At 39.5% G+C, this 18333-nt stretch overlaps 1 protein-coding gene across 3 annotated transcripts in view; it reads right to left on the minus strand.

Moving 5' to 3' along the window:
* Window positions 1-18333, minus strand: part of pik3cb (phosphatidylinositol-4,5-bisphosphate 3-kinase, catalytic subunit beta) — a 45102-nt gene that overhangs the window by 19768 nt on the left and 7001 nt on the right. Inside the window, exons 2-5 of one of the 3 annotated variants that reach the window (XM_067507384.1) lie at window positions 15932-16011; window positions 10240-10317; window positions 3855-4050; window positions 1330-1558 (exon numbers count right to left, since the gene is read on the minus strand). In XM_067507384.1, the coding sequence (XP_067363485.1) occupies window positions 1330-1558; window positions 3855-4013 (388 nt within the window). In that variant the 5' untranslated portion in view covers window positions 4014-4050; window positions 10240-10317; window positions 15932-16011. Of the gene's footprint in view, window positions 1-1329; window positions 1559-3854; window positions 4051-10102; window positions 10135-10239; window positions 10318-15931; window positions 16012-18333 lie in introns of those variants that run through there. The other 2 variants (XM_067507383.1, XM_067507382.1) reach the window with 2 other exon arrangements.

Raw genomic sequence — 18333 nt, forward strand, 5'->3', positions numbered from 1 at the left:
CACCGGCTTTCACATTTATGCAAAACAAACCATTAGTTACCAGACATTTGCACCTAGAAATAATGAATGTATAAAAATTAGACAAACAGCTGTCTCCAAGGAGATTAAAGAAGAGTATTCTGAGTATTCACACTATTGCCAAACAGAGGTATAAACTGCTGCTTGGCTGACAGTTTCTCTATTCCCCCTTTTGGGTCTTTATTTTAAAATTAAAGCAGTGATGCACAATACCTTCTTGGTAATAAAAATAATATGTTGACATTTAACATTCATATGACTTTTATTGAAGGAGGGGCCCCAGACCACATTAGCTACATTGTATAAGTATGCAAGCAGATCTGTGTGTTTTTAGGGGAGGAAACCAATTATTGGTCGTGTGATTGTTTATTTGTTACTGTGCACTGCAAGAGGCTGGTATGCGTGTATACTCTACTTAGACAAAAGCCTTGAAAAAAACATGTCGGACCAAAGTGAGAACATCAATATTGTCTGAGTCTCCTTTAATTAGACTCAGTGCCCCCTCTTTCCCCATCTTCCTATGAAGAGGTCTGTATGGAAAAAAATAATTCAATAACCCTGGATACCTTGGACAGAAGAGGATGGAATGTCTGTGTCTGTTTGTGTGACGTCACAAAAGGAAACCGCTGGCTCTTATATCTTTAAAATGGTGTTCTCTCATACATTTGTACGCATCACACGTATGTATCACGTGCATGTATCACACTGCAACTGCAGCTAGTGGAGCTACAACAAGCTACATCAATCTACCAAATATTTTCTTGTTTAATCAATAAATGTTTTTGTCATTTTATGGTGACATGAAAAAAAGAGCTTTAGTGACAAATGACAAATCTTTTTCTCCTCTTTTGCAGAAATAATGGGTCAGTAAATAGAAGTTTCAAACATTTAATCATCTCATAGGACTGGCTTTTCTACAGTAGTGATCAATCCCCCCTGCTCTTTTAACAGGTCTAATCTTCACAAGAGATAATACAAAGTGACAAGTGATTGAAGACATGTCCAATCAATCCCCATGCTTCTCTATCAGACAGAAGATTCACTGATAGAAAGCAACTGGGCCTCATATTTGAAGGGTGGGGCAAAAGTACAGAGAGGGAGAGTTACTTGGCATAATGGGGGAGGTGCCTAAGGCTTCTGTGCAAAAAAGATTTAATGTCCCACTTAACTATTCTTAAGTGCTTTTCTTTACTGGGAATGTCAAAAAGGAACAGTACACAAATCAATCAAGCAGGGAGCAATGTGTGTAAGGGATTACATAATAATTTGTCAACTTAATCTGATGGAAAGCTTTAAAAGTTGGAGCCTCACCCTTGCCAATGAGCACACCGATTTTTGAGTCCAGCAGGCGCTCTGCTCGGCCACAGTTGCGCGTCACTAGCTTGAGGACTGGCAGGAAAGGGCGAATGTCGCACAGTCGGCGGGTTTCGTCCTCCAGTTCTTCGTGCACCGCTGCCTGGTTGACGCACTCAAACATGTGGCTCTCCATCTCACCCAGGGCAGGAAACAGTGGGAACATCTGAGCCTGCTTCCATAAGAGCTATAAGGGAGAAGAGCTGGGGTATTAGTGAAGTGCTTCTGCACAACAAAACCACAGGGAGTGTTCCCATCATCTCCATTAGGCCAAATTAAATAAACCCTACTTAGAATATCTCCAGCTGAAAAAAATAAATAAATAAAAAAAAAAATAAAAACTATCCTTTTTTGACTTGCTGGCTATGCATATGTGAAGGTATAGGGTTGTAACTAGTAAAAATGTGCTTTTGGTGCAAGTGATGAGCCCTTGGTAACACATTTCCGCTCAAATACGGACTAGTGTCCTTATAAGGACCGGGGTCCTTATTTGAGCAGAAATGTGTTACAGAGTTATTTTGAGGCAAAACAAGGCTTCAGATTAGTCACACTAAAAAGTTGCAATATGGTTAAGAAAAAAAACTCTTTGTTACTGCAGCTAAACTGGTAAACACAAAAAGGGTATTTCATTTTAACAAAGCCTAGGAAGATGCCCCCTTGACAACATGTTGGAACAGAGCAAGGATTGCTCTCACTTCTATTAACAGGCAATATCTTTGTGGCCAGAATAAACAAGGAATAACTACAGCAAGTAGGACGCGTTTCATTAATCATATGAGCACCTGACTATACTTTCAAGACACACTTGAAAAACTGAACTGTGAACCTAAATCCCCAAAGTATAAAAGTTTGTGGATTTTTAAATGGTCCCTACAAGCTAACAATAACCTACAGAATAAAATGATGTAATATATTGACTAAAGCATATGTTTCATTGTCATCAACAAACATGACTCATGGCAACATTACACAGGGTCTCTATGGGTTGACCAGGATGTGAATAATATGTCCACCAACATTTACGTCATTTTGTCCCCACAGCATGATCACAGGGTTGGTGTGTTTGAGGTTGTAAAGGCCACATCTTCCTTCTCAAACGTTTCTTCTCATGATTTTATATTATGTTGATCACATTGCTCTATAAACCACATGCAATTATTTCTGCAACCTTCCTGCTTCAGTATAATCTGTCAAAGCTCTCTGCTGCTTCTGTACACTCTTCCCTCAGGGAATAAAGATCTCATGTGTGCCAGCAAACATCAATTTGCATGCATATGCAAGTATAAATTAAGTCTAATCACCCCAAAAACCTGCAGATAGTTCCATGAAAGATAAAGTAAAACATCACTGCTAAGAGCCCTGATCTGCCAGTGTCAAACAACATAAACTCAGCCTGCAACTCTGGTCATGTGGCTGATAAAGTTAAAGAGATTCAAAATGATGACAGAAGAAACCTAACATACGCAGACATTTATTTGACACTCATAGCAACCACCTCAGGCTATATTTAACAGTGCTAGTCTAGGGAAAAAAACATGTTTGAGTGTCAATGCAGGACATGATTTCTATGTTATAAGAATATATATAGAACACATAACATCAGCCATGTGAATGTTGTACATTTAGTAATAGGAAAAAAAAAACACCGTCATGTGGTTCAACACAACAGCCTGTGATACTGATAATTCTAAATACCAACCTTATTAAATGTACACAATTTATGGTAGTTGGATTCAACTAAAAGCTCATTTTGAGACTGACTGAATTGATTTATTTATACTGTAAGGTTGTTTTAAACCTTTTGCTTCTGTTTATAGGTAAAAAGCAGAAAATACTAAAAGAACCTTCAATATAATACAGTCTAATAAAACACCCCCACAAAGCACAGCCTCGGGGTTAGCCTTAAGCAGTAGTTATGGTAAGGACATTGTTTTAATTTTATTGTTTTAAACAGAGGGTTTCCATTTTTTCAGTCACATCAGCAGTGAAATCATCATTTCAACAACTGTCCCAAAACTTTTAATACTTTGTAAACGACTGCCTATGACTTCTGACCTCCACGTTGCTTCATTAGCCGCAATTACCCATGATGTCATGAGCCGTTTGCATTCTGTCAGCAACAGCTACTAGTGAACAACAAAAAACACCCAACCAGCATCAACAGCCATCTATGTGAAAGCCGACATTAGATCATGTCTAACTTACCAGCTGCATCAAGGTATACTTTGTATGTATATGTGTGAGAGCTGTAGATTCTTATGACAGTGGGCCTATTGTTTGTAAAGATAACAACCTCACATCAGGACACTTAAAAGGGAATATATTAAATTAAAAATGAGTCTAATTCTCTCTCGGGTGCTACATTAGTTTGCCATCAGTTACGTTTCACACCCTCACCTCAGGAGCAACATACTGCTTTTAGTATAACCAATTCTTGCAAATCCTTTTCTATCCCAGACTGATGCCACACCAGGGCTGCTCACCAGTTTGATGTGCTGAATGGTGGCCTCGCGTGGTACATCCATCTGGATGTAGATACCGGTGGGCAGCAGAAAGTCCACAGTAATCTGGTCGGGAGTCTGTCCGGCCAGGGCTGGGTGGGCCGCCCACATGTCCAGGAGGTCTGTCATGGCAGGAGGCATGGCAAGGGGCACCACACACCACCTCAACCATAAGGACCTGGAGAGGACAAAGGAGAAAGTAAAAATACACATTAGATTGTCATTGTTTTTTAATCTTTTAATATTGTAATGCATTTCCCTATAAATAGGTTTACAATAAGTTATTCTAATGACTGAAGCTTGTAGTTAAGATTTAAGTAAAGTCAGTATTTAAAAACCTAATTAGAGAACTGAAGATAATAGCCTAGGGTTGGAGGGCCAACAAAATAACTTTAGGACAAAAACAAAGCAAATTATACCATGACTCAATCCTCAAAGAACCTAAAAAGCAAAAATGTAACTATGTTACAAAGTCATGTTTTCATAAATGATAACATGACAATCTCCTAGAAAGCAGTTCAAGATGGTAACAGTAACAGATCGAAACAGTTCTTAGTCCATTCCTCAAAGGCAATTTAGATACGTGGGACCATTTATTCCTGGTTTAGATGCAAAACACACACGGCTTGTGAGCGTTTAGCCGACTATGTGTCAAAGTGTCCTTGGGCAAGACACTGAACCCCAAGAGCACCTTGCATGGCAGCCACCACCATTGGTGTGCGAGTGTGTGTGCGAGTGTGTGTGCGAGTGTGTGTGTGTGTGTGTGTATGAGAAGTTTTGATAAAAGGGCTATATATAAAAGCGGCCCTTTACCAAGTAGACACGTTTTTCTAAGAACTAATGAAAGTAACACAAAAAAATAAAATAAAATGCATAGTGGTGGCAAAGGGACAATTTTTCTTTACATGTTGATGGGTGCACATTATGCAGTGTGCCTGTGGGGGCAGCACAGTTATAAATCCAGTTGAAGAACATTAGCTTTAACTTGGGTGAGGGCCAGTACTCTGAAGAATGCCCACTAAGCAAACAGAACAAAAGGTCAGCATGCTCTCTCCTCATCACCCCAGCACAAAAAAACAAAACACACACACTCATTATGACTCATGTAATACATGCATAAAAGTGCATGCACAAGTCCCTAAAGACACATGCATGCACAGAAAAACATGGAACGGCTGCTGCTAATGTAATTATCAAGTAAGTAAGGAAGGAAGGGGTGAACCTCCACAGTTTCTCTGTATGCGTTCACTGGCTTGAGAAGTCAGCCAATGATAAATAAAGAAGCTTCATTTAAATCGTCCAAATTTTTCACATATAATGTAGCCCAGAAAACATGCAATTCAATTACTAAAAGCAAACACACACACACAGACAAATAAACGCATGCTGTATGAGGTAGGCAGCTGCCTTGTAAATCCTCCCACAGCCTGGTTTTCAATGGGTTTGAATCTCAACCACAGCTATACCATCATACCACTTCCACCTGCCTTTTCTTATTACCTAGTCCTCAAGTGGCACAGTACATTAACTCTTCCACTAGGCCATAGGTCAATTTCCATTTCCTCTGGATCCACCCATTGCACCCTGATTGCTTTTAATGGTCTTTCCCCTCCAAGTTAAGTGCTCAGGCTGCAAGCAGATGAGCTGCTGTTATGCTAAGCATCCAAGGATGGTGCAATTTCTGCGATGCATTTGGAGCCACAATCTCAGCCACTTAACATTATTAGCCATGCAAATGGAAAACAATCTGTGTTTTTGTGTGTTGTTCAGACTGTAGACTGCTACCTGAACATCTCTTAAAAAGGGGACTCTGCAGCATGCTAACTGCAAACAAAGCAAAACACTACACTTCACAGTAATTTTATTTATGCATCAACACAAACCATTCAAAGGAACAGTTGGGAGTCTCTCCATTGTCTTCCATACAACATCACAAAAGGGGCACAGTTACACACATGAAAAGTAATATGGCGCCTGGTGTGTCTGATCCTTTGACAACAGTGGATGACCAGGTTTTGTTGAAGAAACAGATGTGCACACACTCAAACACACACACAATTACAGGCTTCAAAGATTGTGTTTTCACACTAGACAGCTTGAATAGTGTCTCATTCTGTTGGGATGCAGACAAACTGTTGCTCTCTCTGTCACTCTCACACATAGTATAAAGACCACTGTGCGGGATTACTGAGGATGTGGTGGCAGACAGCTAAAGTAGATTTCTTCTGCAAGGTCAGGTTTCAGTGAGAGGATCACGAGAACAAGTGGGCTGGCAGGTTCAGGGAGAAAGAACCTTTCATGTGACAAACAAGAGCCTGCAGGGATCTGTCCAGTCAATATCAGCACAAGTGAAAGAAGTATCACTACATAAGCCTTAGCTGCACAGCTCCCAAGGCAAACTATTACATTCGAGTCTGAAAGTGTAGAAATATGATCCCACTTACACGTGCTACCATGTTTATAAAAAGAGAAAAGTATCAAGCAGCTACAAATCTTCTGTGTCCAATTATATATCACACCCACTAGAAAAGACTGTCTGTAAATTAGAAAAATAATAATAAAAAAAAGCTACTGGATCACAGAGAATCAAACCATTTGTTTTCACATATTGTCATGGGAAGTATGGGAAGACTGAGCATAAACTCAGGCAGCACTCTAACTAAACCAGCCACCAACTCATAGCTCATAATGCAGACGAAGCAAATAATTACTCATAGTTCAATTAACTTCTCTGTGACAGTGACATGTTGTGAAGGTTTCGATGCCCAGATGCATTTATGGTTATTTAAACACTGACGTTACTCAGCACTCTCTTTCTAAAGAGCTCTCTGTCTGACAGTAAGAGGCCTGTGAGGCTCTTTACAATAGAGTGTGTGTCCATGCGTCTGTGTGACTGACTGAAAAACAAGGGCTAACATAAATAGTGCGTGTGTGTGAAAGGTCACATGTGGTGATTAAGGGTCCTGTGACACATATTCTTGTACATTACACTAAAAATAAAATTTACCAAGAGGATCTAAGACCTCTTGAACTCTTCACTACAACCACTGCACTCCCGTAAATGATTATGGCGACATACATGGGGAAATACTGACACTGCCTAAGTCAGCATTTCCAGCCCTGAGAAAACAGAATCAGTATGTGTGTGTGCGCACGTGTAGGTTAGATAGCACATATGCAATACTCTAAATAGAAGTTTCTCCTGCACATCTTTCTAAATCGTCATTTGATTGATCACAAAATAAATTACATTTTATTATATAAAAGTTTTTACACTGATTATGGTTGAGTTAATTAGCCAATAAATTACAATAATTTTACTCACAAATGCCAAAGGTTCTGCTGTTAGATCTAAAATTGATAATTTGCTACTTCTGTTTTATATCAATGCAAATGTAACACATTTTTGCTAAAAAAGCCTATTTTGAGTAAATCAAGTGGATCCTTTGAAGCATTTTCAATAGATTTGGGATTTTATAAATAAAATTATTTAAGAAATGAATGATCAATCATTCATACCTAATTCCATGATGCACAATCTCATTTGATAGATCCACTTCCTTTAGCATCACAGTGCCACTACCACTTATCTTGTTTCACTTTCAGCCACTAACCACAAAAAGGCACAGAATGAAACACACAGCTTATGAAGCTGCAACACAACGCTAGATGAAGAAGCAGTGCCAGACACCTAGGTGAATGAACAGCATTGATAGCGTCGTGACCCATACACATACTATGTTAAAAACCCGACAAAATATTACTGTGTACTGGCCTGTAACATAATAGAAAAGCTGTTAAGCCCAACAATGAGCTTGCCCGGCCTGAAGTGTGGATAAACTGTCAGCAGGGGTGTGTGTGTCTGTGTACTGTGGCTGCAGTGTGACTCACCAGTTGAGCGGCACTGACTGTATTTAGGAGTGGACGTAGGTGGTGGCTGTAGACTGTAAACACATATTCAGGGGTAATGGTCATTTTAACTGTGACTAGATGAGTGACTAGACGCATTTGTACGTATGTGTTTGTACAAAGTGACTGTAGTATGCTGACATTAAGGACGCAACAGTTTCTTATAACCTTTTTTATATGTTAAATAGCATTTTTGTTGCCGCCTATGACAGTTCATTACTTATAACTTCAGTGACCTAGTTCCTGATGCTGCAAATCTAATCATATTTAGTGCAGATAAAGACACATCATGAGCAATAATGGAAGTCAGAAAGCACCTTGAAACCAAATCCACCGTAAAACTCAGACAGGAAAATGTATCTCCATACGTCCTGCATCTGACAGGAAATGTGAATGAAGAGACTGAGTGGCAGCAGGTGCGAGTGAAAGTGTGCGTTTCCGTGCTTTGTGAAATAACCAAATCCATCCAGCTAACAGGGCTCCATTATACTAATTACTTCCAGTGACATGGTGGCACACACCCACTACTGACACAGGAAGCAGTGACAGTAGACAGGAAGTGAGTGACAACAACCTTAGGCAGAGTCCCAGTCAGTCATTCATTTAAAAAGAAAAAAGTCACAGGCAAGTTATTTATGCTAAGTGTTAAGAATCTAACAGAAGCTGAAGTCAATTTTAGAAACGACGAGTCCATAAAAAGTAAATGCTAATATGCAAATAATCACAAATTCAAAAACTTGGAAAGAAAAGGGTCTCCATTGAAGTTAAAAACTTGATGCGATTACTCTTTACTTTGTCTACTTTTGTACTAGATTCAAATAAGGAAAAGAAGAGATTTGAGGAGTTGTAGTAGCAGCCCTTGATGTCAAACTCTTCTGCACACATGATAAATCAGTCCTTTGGGGAGAATAAACAGTGCTAAAATGTTACTTTTCACAAATTCCACCACATTCTCTGGATTGTCAGGAATGTTCTCTTTTCTCCTGCCTGAGCCCCAGCCTTCTGTCTGGCACACATCCCTAATGTGTCAATAGTCTCCAGTCCCAGCAGAAGTATGACTCAATAGACCCAGCACTCCCAACCATCTTACCGATATTAGGGGCTGCCGGAGGGGAAGGGTTTGCCAAATATCACTGAGATCACATTCATGACTTTATGACGCATAGACATCTTGTATAATGGATTATTAGGTTATGACGTTTCACTGAGGTATTTAGTGCTGAGCAAGACTTAACCTTTTACTACATTACATTGAAGGTTATAAAGTGATACTTGTTGCATGGCCAATCTGTTGACTGTAGTTACATCACAGGAAAGAAAAGACACCACTCATATCAGCTTATTTCTGAAAATAAGCTATAACAAATATGCACAAACGCATCAAATTATTTGTGACTTCATGACTGTGACAATATCAAGTCTGAATGACACAAGAGGGTCTGATGTGTGATCCTTGCCTTCTATTTCTGTATCAGGAGGACCAGGTCAGGCCATTAGCTAAGTGGGGGGAGGATGGAGAGACACAGATAGAGGCGACTCAGGAGAGACAGCTCTTACAGCGATGTAAAATCCTACCAACAATATGCACTAATGGCAATAAAGACACACTATGTCTGGTGTGTCCAGTGTAGTAGTTAATATACATCCCCCATATGTGAATACTGGATTTTGCCAAGTTTTTCTAAATGCTTCATTGCCTTTGCACTTTAAAAATATACAACTAATGTTGAGCAGGAACCATAGCTCTCACAACAGATGAAAAACACCTGCAGTAACATCACTGACTGGGGTTTGAACATGCTGGTGAAAGTGCCTTCCCACAGCAGACCTGAATGCAAAAAACCCCACAAAACAAAAACAAAAACAATCATTCATCACTTCTACAAGAGCATTTAGCAACATTCATTTTTTTGTACCAGTTGCCTAGCAACAATGCTCTCTTCAAGTTACACCACTTGAACGGCAAACACATTACGTACTACACTTCCCATGGTGAAAACATGATCTCACAACTTCCACTAGCAGGCTGTATCAGTTTGAACCTGCCCAGAACACACTGAACTGTGTCATGCATGAGCAAGGGTGTATTGCAACAAAATAGTCAGTTCCATTATGTACCATCTCTGTGCATGTTCTTAGTTGCAAGCTAACAGCCACCTAAATAAAAGTAATGTAGGGTAATACAAGTCACACAATAATTACTCCTTTTATAAAAAGGTCATAGTGTTGTGTGTGAATTTAAAGGATGCGTTCACTGATTTTGAACTTGCTTTTTATGGTTCTAACTTAGGTAACATGTACATAAATGCCATTAAACTTACCACTGCCTTCTGTACATCAAAATATCTCTACTTTTAGCTAAAAAGTGCCTTTAGAAGATGTCACTTGGAGGAACCTTCAGTTAGGATTATGTTGTTATCTTGTTGCTCACACTATGGAGTTTGTAATCATGGTCAACCTGCTTTTCCAGAGCTCCCCCAGATGACATCCTGATGAAAAACTCCTCCAGGTGATGTCATCTGGACGAGTTTTTCAGCTAGAATTGGAGAAATAGTTTAATATAGGCAATTTTAAAAGCATTAATGTACATTTACACCCTAAACTATTCTTATTTCTATCTTCATAATAAAGACAGATTAAGAGTTCATCTTATTAGCTTCCATCTCCATCTGTATATGTGAGGAAGACGGTGGGGGAGTGGTGGCTGTGCAAGTGTGATGTTCCACAGAGCCTGATTCACTTCAGAAAACAGACAAGTGAAGAAAAGCACACAGGATACACACAGAGACAAATATAAGCAGTGCTAGAATGCATTTCTCTCTCCGTGACTCAACTGTTAGACTTTTCGCACCTCCCCCAGAGATAAGAAGGAAAGAGAGGATGGGAGGACAATTCAAGATGTTTTCAAGAGTCTGTCGTGAAGAAGGGACAGAGGAAAGACAAAAAGATGCTCACAGATCCAAGCAGGGCACAAGGGAATCAAATGCCACACTGATGAGCTAATCTTACAGGTGAAGCAGGAATGAGAAGGCTTAATAATGTTACAAACTTGTGGAACGAGAGTAAAAGTTGAAAACCGAGTGAGGGAAGTGACAGAGCAGAAGAAAAAGTGATTTTTGGCAGATAAAGAGGGAGAGAGAGATCAGAAAGAGGTAGATGGAAAGGCAAAGGCTGATACAGTGTGTGACTGTAGTGGGTGGACCCAACTGGGCAGACCCAACTGGGCTGGGCGTCCACAATAAGCCTCTGTTTTTTGGCGCGTGCCTGTGTGTGTTTGTGTGTATGCATGTGTGCATGCATGCCAGTGAGGACAGTCCCGTGCCCTGCACAAACACTCCTCTTGTGTTTCCAACATCAACCCTCACAATCAACCAACCCCCCCATAACATTTTTGTCTCTCTCACTCTCAGACCCACCAAAAGCCCTATCACACACTGAGCTCAATTAGAAAACAGAGGCTTGAAGGGGCAGCGGGGTGACATGACACTGATCACACAGTGCCCCCACAATAAACAACTACATTCACATGATTTACTGCATTTTGCTGTGTGGGATCTATAGATGGCTAGAGGGACGGCTTATTCACATCTTCAGTGGTTTTCATATGTCCACTTGTAAGGCCCCAAGGGTCAGTGCCTAAGCACATTTAAATAAGCTGCTACTGATTATAGTACTATAGTAAATATATATCAGCTATCCTGACAACTAGATGTCTACGGCCGACAAAGATGGCTGATGTTTGCCCTAACTTTACAAGGCTATGGAAGCTCCACAATCACAGTTTATTATTTAAAGATCATGCATGAGCCTGCAGGAGGGGAAAAAACATATACAAAGTCTGACATACCAATCTGACTCTAAAAGAGGAAGTGAAGAAATTTAGTGCAGGCATATCCACATACACACACACATACAGTATTGTCTTCTTTACCATCTCCACTCTTGACAATGATTCAAGCACAGACAGGGAAAGATTTTTACAAAAACTCTCCTATAAATATACTTTATGTCATCAGATGTATGTGCATGCTATATTAAGGACTACTTCCTTTTTATTTTAATAAACTGTAAAAAATAAAAATCTGGAGCCATCCTTGGTCTCAGCCTAGTTATGTATGCCGACTGTAGTATGGTATGGTTCATCCTGTTTTGATGTTGAGCTGGATACTGTACTAATAGCTGCTCTGTGAGGGTGAAGTAAGGACTACCCTTTGTTCCATTTGACACAACGGCTTCTTTTTTTGAAAAAGACAGAGGAAGCTCTCCTTGGAAACTCTGACAAAGAGGAAACTATGAACAACAATCATTAGGGAGTCAACATGTTTTGGACAATTCCCCCCCAATTCTTTTTAGACTACATTTTCTATTTAATTGATAATCATACTTATAGTTTTGCAACTAGGCTGTAGATCCCATAATGCTTTGTGGAATTTTGTTAATGATTCAGTGAGTTGTGTTGTGGGATCCAACCAGGGGTCTATGTTTATAGCCAACGTCTGAGCAAGACACTGAACCCCAACTTAGTTTGCTCCCGGTGAGCGTTGGCCAGCTGCATAGCAGCTCCCCCCAGAGTGTGTGCGTGTGATTGGGAGTGTGAATGGGTGAATAAGAAGCAGTGTAAAGTGCTTTGAGTGCCAATAGGTAGAAAAGCGCTATAGAAGTGCAGACCATTTACCATTTAACATGTATGCACCTTTAAAACCATGCTACAATAGCTCTTAGCAGTTATGTCTTGCAAGGTACACATGTCGATAAAGTTCTTTGATACTGAGGAAAAAAAAAAGGTAAAGATGCATAAACAGACAGATTGAGATTGATAAGGTAATCTAAGACACATTAACGTGTCACTTGAATTTGACTTCTGTCCTTTAACGCAGCCCATGCAAGTCATGCTTCAAATTTTAAAAAGAACCTCTGGTTTATTAAAAAAGTAAATCTGGTATGTCTGAACACCTCTCCAAAAAGACACTAAACCACAGCCACACCATGGGAGTGATAGATCTACATCAAAAAACAAGTAAATGGTCTGCACTGCACTTATATAGCGCTTTTTTACCTATTGCCACACAAAGCACTTTACACTGCTTCTTATTCACCCATTCGCACTCACAATCAGACACACACTCATACACCGATGGGGCAGCTGCTATGCAGCTGGCCAACACTCACCGGGAGCAACTAATTTGGGGTTCATTGTCTTGCTCAAGGACACTTCGACATGTGACCAGAGGAGCCGGGGATTGAACCAACAACTGAGATTGGTGGACAACCGCTCTACCTTCCTGTGCCACAGTCACTACCCAAATGCAACAAAGCTGATTGAGGGGTTGTTCAAGGTCACAGTCAGGAAGTATGATTCCCTGCAACAAGATTCTTTGAGGGTGAAAAGATAGAAAATTGATTTAAATAAAACCCCAACCTGTCACACAACCTCCACTGGACTATTGCAGTGGAAAGACTGTAATGAAATGGCCGTAGCTCAAATAAACAGTACTTACTGTGAGTGTAGCAGGGATGGATCCCACACACACACTACCAAGATTTCAGTAAATTTGCCAAACCACCAATTGTATTTCCCCCATATACAGAGAGCCACACAATGGCAGTGAATCTTACATAGCCAGAGCTAAGAAGTGGCTTCCATTTCCAGGTTATCGTTTCACTATAGAGGTGACTGGCTTGCTGTTAACATATAACTGTGGTAAATGACGTGCTGATGTCCAGCGCTCCAGTTTAGACATCCATACATCTGCTCAGCTCAAGTTGACACAATGACCTGCCACAGAGCCCCTTTCAGCGTGGCCATTACTTAATAACACTCCCAAGCCAATGTTTTCCCTAAGAATTAGAGACAAGTATATTGGGTTCTCTTTGTTATCTACATAGATAATTGCATCTGTTGGTACTGCAGACATGAAATATATCACACAAGTAAACTGATACTTTCTAAAATTATTTAAGTGTAGCAGACCATGTTCTATTGTACAACTGAAGACACAGGGCAGTCTAATTTTACACAGACTCTGCAATATCTCAAGTAGCAAGGTCATGCCATGAGGTCAATGCCACCCAAACACACTCCTAATAATGAGGGCAAGGGCAGGGCTTCCTATGACTGTGTGAGTAAAAGGATTTCAGCAAACAGCTTAATATTGACACTAAAAGCAAGAAGAAAGGTCTTTTCTGGGGAAAAACAAAAAACACACACACCCACCCCCCAGAAAACCCTCAGCACAGACAATCCTCATTTCTTTCATGAGAAGCTACGTCATGATTCCACAATGCCATTAAAACAACCTCTGCTTGTGTTGATAACATAATGGTGTTGGTGGTAACATCACCCGAGACAGAACACAGCATGAGTAATTGGATCAAGCCATTTTTCCACATTTGGGTAGGAGTGAGGGGAAGGGGGGGGTGGGCACAGAGCACAGGTGGGAGCCATGCTGCTGGTGGTTATTGGCCACCTGTGCTGATTGACAGCAGGAAATTTGCTTATTATGCTGCTAGATTTCAAAGCTGCACCTGTACTGCCACATTTATAAAGTATTACATTTGAGAAGGAGGCGGATATTAACAGTGTTTGCCAGAGTTTGCAGCAGGCACACATGCCAGTCGGGAGAAGACAAGTAGATGCCCTAACTTTTTCTTGATCACTCCATTAATCAGTTTGCCTTACTATTTTTTTAGGGCTTTAAGCTGAATTCAAACAGGAACAGGTTATTAAAGCTGTTACATATTAATAAAGGACTTAAATAGGAGAACTCATAATGAAGATGCTGTTCTGCACTTAATAAGCAGCGGACTCACATACTCCCACAGCTGGATCAACAAATTGGGTCAGTAGTGCTGAGAGTGCTACAGTTCAGCACTTTAATGGTGAATTTCACAACGCCATTCAGCCAATCCCCACATCTGTGCTAGATGCAGGGCTTGCTAATCAGCTCACTAGGCAACTACTTACCACAGCAGGATGAAAAAAATAAAATAGTCCACAAGTTTTTTTTAAAGAGAAATACTATTTGAGTGCATCACAATGTAAAAGTATACACTCATTGGCCACGTTATTAGGTACACTTGTAAAATGAAATCTAATCTAATGCAGCTCTTCCATGATTTATACATTTATTAGGTTATAATTTCTCACTTTCCAAAGTTCATACTATATATAAGTAATGTGGTTATTATTGTGGTCTTAGTGGGTGTTGGAGTCATATTGTAGTGCGTTATATTAGGGGGTGGTTCTAAAGTTTTGGCACTTCCTTATTTTAAATAGGATGGCCAAAACATTACTACCCCCTCTGAATATGATGCATTCTTAATATGTGACACATTTTCTCAATTTCGCATTTTTAGGAAAAACTTCAAACAATTTTTAATTGAACAGTAAAGTTCTTTATGCAACATTGTTATTTGTTTAAACTAAGTGAATAATCATGAATTGAAAGCATAAAAAAAATAATCGAGAGATCAGTGCCATTATCATGTTCCTATATCTTTATCTAATTGGTTTCTCTCTTTTGCACAAAAGACATCTATTAGATGTCCCCGCCACTGTTGCTCTTCCTAAAGGCTTCTTGGGTAGTTTTCTGTTAGTTCTTTAGAAAGTGTCCAAGGACACATGGTGCCTCATATTGTACATATAATGATGCTCCACAGGGCAAATTTGTAATTATGTGCCATTTAAAAAACAAAAAAACCAAAAAAAAAAACCAAAAGAACTTGCAATAGGTACTGCATAGTTATTTTCTGCAAAGGATACACAACTACATAAACACTCCAAAGTCTGGCACCAGACAACACAAACTATCATTACTTTTAACCAGGAACTTACTTCCAGGAGCGTCAACAGCTCAAACTTGATTAATAACTTACGACAATGTTGACTACAGAAAAGAGGTCTACAAGGTAAAAAAATAAAATTTCATACAACTCATAGCCGACTAAGGGAAAAAACAAAACACTAAATATCTATTTTGGTGTACTTGAACTTAAAGCATGCTGGTTGACTTCCACACCTTACTCGCCTGTCAGGACGAGGCCTACTCTGCCAAATTCCAACCAAATCAGCCGCCTCCTCTCTCACCCTTACACACACGGTAATGTAGATCATAATAATTACAAGTTACAGAATGCTTTTGTGGTTTTACCTGCTGTTTCCTAAGGTGTCCTATTTTCTGTGCCTCTGCTTCTTACTGGCGATGTCTGGACAACCTTTTGGACGCTCCATCTGAGGGACAAGAGGATAAAACAAAGTGACTTTTAGGGGAGGGGGAGAAACAAAAAAAATAAAAAACAAAAATCAACTTCAAGAGTTAGCAAATTAATCAACAGTGAGTGAAAAGATTGATTGTGATTGAGTCAATGCACAAAGCAAGGTTTGCTCCATAAGTGAACACACACTCAGCTAGCCAGCTATTCAACATGGGACAACACAAAGTACAAAGTGCCCTTTATGCCCTTCTTCACTGTCCATCTTTTCTTACCATCTATTCTGTCTACCTAATGTTTTGATGAAACCAGATCCTTTTCCTTCCACTCAAGGCCATGATGACGGAGATAATTTTAGAAATCACTAAGGACTATTCCCTGTGAGCCATTTTTGACCTCTGGAAAGACTGAAAAATAAAAAGGATCATCACTAAAACACCAAGCAGATGTATTTAAAGACTGAAAAACAACAATCCATGATTCATCTTTTCCAGTTTTAGTCATGTTTACCAGTTCTAACACAAAAAGATTGTACTGTAGAAAACCTGCTGATACTGCGACTGAGATGTACCATAGACTGACTGGAAGAATTATATCACAGTTGCTAATAATAGAACATTGAATACAAACTTTTGAGTGTATTTGTGCTTACTGTGTGTGTATGTGTGTTCCAGTATTAATATCCTCATACAAACTGATTAAGTGGTCAAAGATGGTTCCACATTATCACTGTAAGTAGCTGGAACTTAGAAAAGGGGTTCCCTCTTATTTTAGTCAGGTGCAAACTTATATATTTAGTATTTTGACTGATTTTAAATCTATACAGTAGATGAAAGCCATGCAAGTCAAGGTTAAACTGTTTTCAGCATTTTCAACTGTTTTGGACAAGAGATAATGCTGTAAAGAAGTCAGCAAAAACATAATTTGTTTAAGTCTTTGGCAGTTGTACAGTAACTCTTAAACTTATATTCGGATTTTAGGTTTACAAGAGAACAAAAACTGGAAACGTTAAAATAAGGTCACAGGAAGTGTAGGACAGTCCAAGTCTAAGAGGTAAACTGTAACATTACAGCCAACAAACCTACTGCAGGCAAAACATACAAAGTGAGACCAATGCATGCTGTTGACACGCAATGCACACACTGATTGAGGCCAGTCAAGGTCTTGTCTCCTCCTGTTTTGTTTATCAGGGTGTGACAGAAGAAAACAGAAAACAACTGATGAGTGGGTGAGTCAGTTATGTTTGATGTATAGACAGTTATGTTTGTACATTTACAGTAGGGTCAAGGATAGTTTCATGGAAAGAGGTGACTATGGGTTTCTCCAGAAAATGGGCTACGAAAATTATTTTGTGTCGTTTACTTAAGCACACACACACTCACGGGATGACCAGTTCCAGGAAGTGTGCTGTTTAACACCATGATAAAATCTCAGGCCACAGACAGTCAATGTTTAACTCCCCAACTGGACTCAGATGAAAGAACCACGATACACAGAATCTGTGTGTTTGTGTGTTCATTTTAGGAGAAACAGAGTGAGACAGACAGAGGGTCCAGTATAGAGAGCTTTAGGGATGACAGTGTTCGCTTTGCCACAGTTCCGTTTTATACAACTTCAGTGACGTCAAAGGGCTTTTGAGCTTAATTTTGGGGTAGTTCTGAAAATAATCTGTGTTTAATCAGATCTCTGAATGGACTTCCTTTAAGCCTGAGATTTCACCTTAACCATCACTTTTGTGTTTTTCCAGAAATGAGAAAATACCTTTCTAAGCATTTGCCCCAACTCTAAATTTCCTATTAATGTAAAGACTGCAGTAAGATCCTGACTTTAAAGGGGAAAAAGTGTCAGCAGTCACTTTGTCACAGCTGACAATGTCTTTCATAAAAGTTGGCTCTTAAACATCGTCATGGTGAAATGATTTAACACTTAAACAAGATGAGTTTATCTTGACAAAAAAAAAAATTACATTTCTTACATTTTTGAAACTACAAAATGTATTTTATAATTTATTCACACTTTTAAATTACAATGGGAGTCTAAAGTTGTAACTCTACTGTGAAATGCAGCATAGGTGCAAGAGTTCAGGCCTTAATGAGGCATAATTATTTAGTGACAAACCCAGCAGTGCTTCATTTCTTAGAGTTAACTTTGCTCATTTCTGGCTTTGCTATGGTTGATGAATTTTCAGTATAGTACTGTTAGCTACAAATGACGACATCAGTTTGTCTGAGCAGGCCATTCAATGGAAAAACAATTTCCAGCACAATGCACATAGAAGTGGTTACCGACGTTAGCCTATAGGGGTCTGTGTCTCTAGTGTGGCTTCTTACACAAAAGAAAT

The sequence above is a fragment of the Channa argus genome, chromosome 6 (genome assembly GCF_033026475.1).
Source record: "Channa argus isolate prfri chromosome 6, Channa argus male v1.0, whole genome shotgun sequence".
NCBI lineage: Eukaryota > Metazoa > Chordata > Actinopteri > Anabantiformes > Channidae > Channa > Channa argus.